Source organism: Echinops telfairi, unplaced genomic scaffold (genome assembly GCF_000313985.2).
Source record: "Echinops telfairi isolate 266 unplaced genomic scaffold, ASM31398v2 ScPeMD7_5;HRSCAF=22, whole genome shotgun sequence".
NCBI classification, from domain to species: Eukaryota; Metazoa; Chordata; class Mammalia; order Afrosoricida; family Tenrecidae; genus Echinops; species Echinops telfairi.
This window is the reverse complement of record NW_022103901.1, coordinates 1,641,864-1,643,280: the sequence shown is the minus strand read 5'-3', so window position 1 is coordinate 1,643,280 and position 1,417 is coordinate 1,641,864. Positions and strand designations below refer to the sequence as shown.

Sequence of the window (1,417 nt, the reverse complement as noted above, 5' to 3'; positions counted from 1 at the left end):
AGGACTTTCTAGTTCCAGGCTGGCTTTGTATCCTGGTTGTCCCCAGTAGGGACGGCGAGCCATGTGTGCTAGAGCCACCTGGGACATTCCCCTCTCTGTGACTATACCACCTGTTGGATACAAACATTGTTGTTTCACAGTAGAGATTGATTTTGAATGCGATTTTGTTGTCTCGAGCTGTAGCATGCGTGTAAAAAAGCAAAAACCAGGCTCACTGCCATGGGGTTGGGTTCTACCCTTGGCAGCCCGATAGGACAGACGAGCACCGCCCCTGTGGCTTCTCTGTGAGAACAGAAAGCTCCGTCATCTTTCTCCTGGTGACTTCCAGCTGCTGGCCTGGCAGTTGGCAGCCCAACGCCTTCTTTGAATTGCTAGCCTCTCTAGGGGTGCCCCCAGGGGAGGGGAGGGGGTTCTCAGGTGGGGCGGCTCCCCTGACCCCGTTGGGCTTGTGTCCAGGAGGAGGAGGGCTGGACATGGACGACTGCGTGGAGACGCTCAAGGACGAGGAGGATGCCTTGTGGGAGAACGTGGAGTGCAACCGGCACATGCTGAGCCGCTACATCAACCCGGCCAAGCTCACCCCCTACCTGCGCCAGTGCAAGGTGATCGACGAGCAGGATGAGGATGAGGTGCTCAGCGCGCCCATGCTGCCCTCCAAGATCAACCGGGCAGGTACGTCCAGGAGCTAGGTCACGGGGAGACGCCCTTCCGTCAGCTGTGCCGCGGGGAGGACCCTGTGGGTTGGACGGTTTCCAGTGGGCTCTGCAGACCTCTGCCCAGCCCAGCCTCCAGCTCAGGGGCCCATGACTAGAACTCAAAGGGGTCCGGGACCGCAGGTGGAGGTGCAAAACTTCCTCTTCTTCATGTTCTTCCGAGCTGAAACTCACGAGCGGTGTGGCGCCACAGTTGAGCTCTCGGCCAACAGCCAAAAGGCTGGGGGTTCAAACCCTCCCAGCACCTCTGGGGGAGGACAGGCAACAGCCTCCCAAACCCTCTGGGCTTCCCTGAGCCGTCCACGGGGTTGCCGGGAGCCAGAGTGGACTCCATGGCAAACTGAGTGTCGGAAGGCTTTGCCATCCATTGGCAGCACCAGTAACTTCATTGAGATGCCCCAGTGGCACTGAGCACTTCCACCGGGTCCTGTCAGGTCACCGGTGGTGAATCGGAACCACTCGGTGCACATGGGCTCTTCAAGGGGTGCATCGCCCCTGACCTGTACTCGTACTTCATGAGCGTGAAAAGAAACGTTTGCTAAACTTGTTTCCATGCCACGCACCCTCATGTAGGTGGCCATAGAGTCCCGAGGGGGATAAGTGGTTGAAGCGCTTGGTTGCTGACCAGAAGGTTGGGGGTTTGTGTGAGTCTGGGTGGACTAGAGGAACAAATTCATAGATGCTCATGTGTGTACAAGAAATTG

At 57.9% G+C, this 1,417-nt stretch overlaps 1 protein-coding gene across 1 annotated transcript in view; it reads left to right on the top strand.

The window, feature by feature from the left end:
* Nucleotides 1-1,417, top strand: part of CARD11 (caspase recruitment domain family member 11) — a 35,185-nt gene that overhangs the window by 1,898 nt on the left and 31,870 nt on the right. The window contains 1 exon segment of the mRNA XM_045284374.1: nucleotides 457-672. Coding sequence (XP_045140309.1) covers nucleotides 457-672 — 216 coding nt within the window.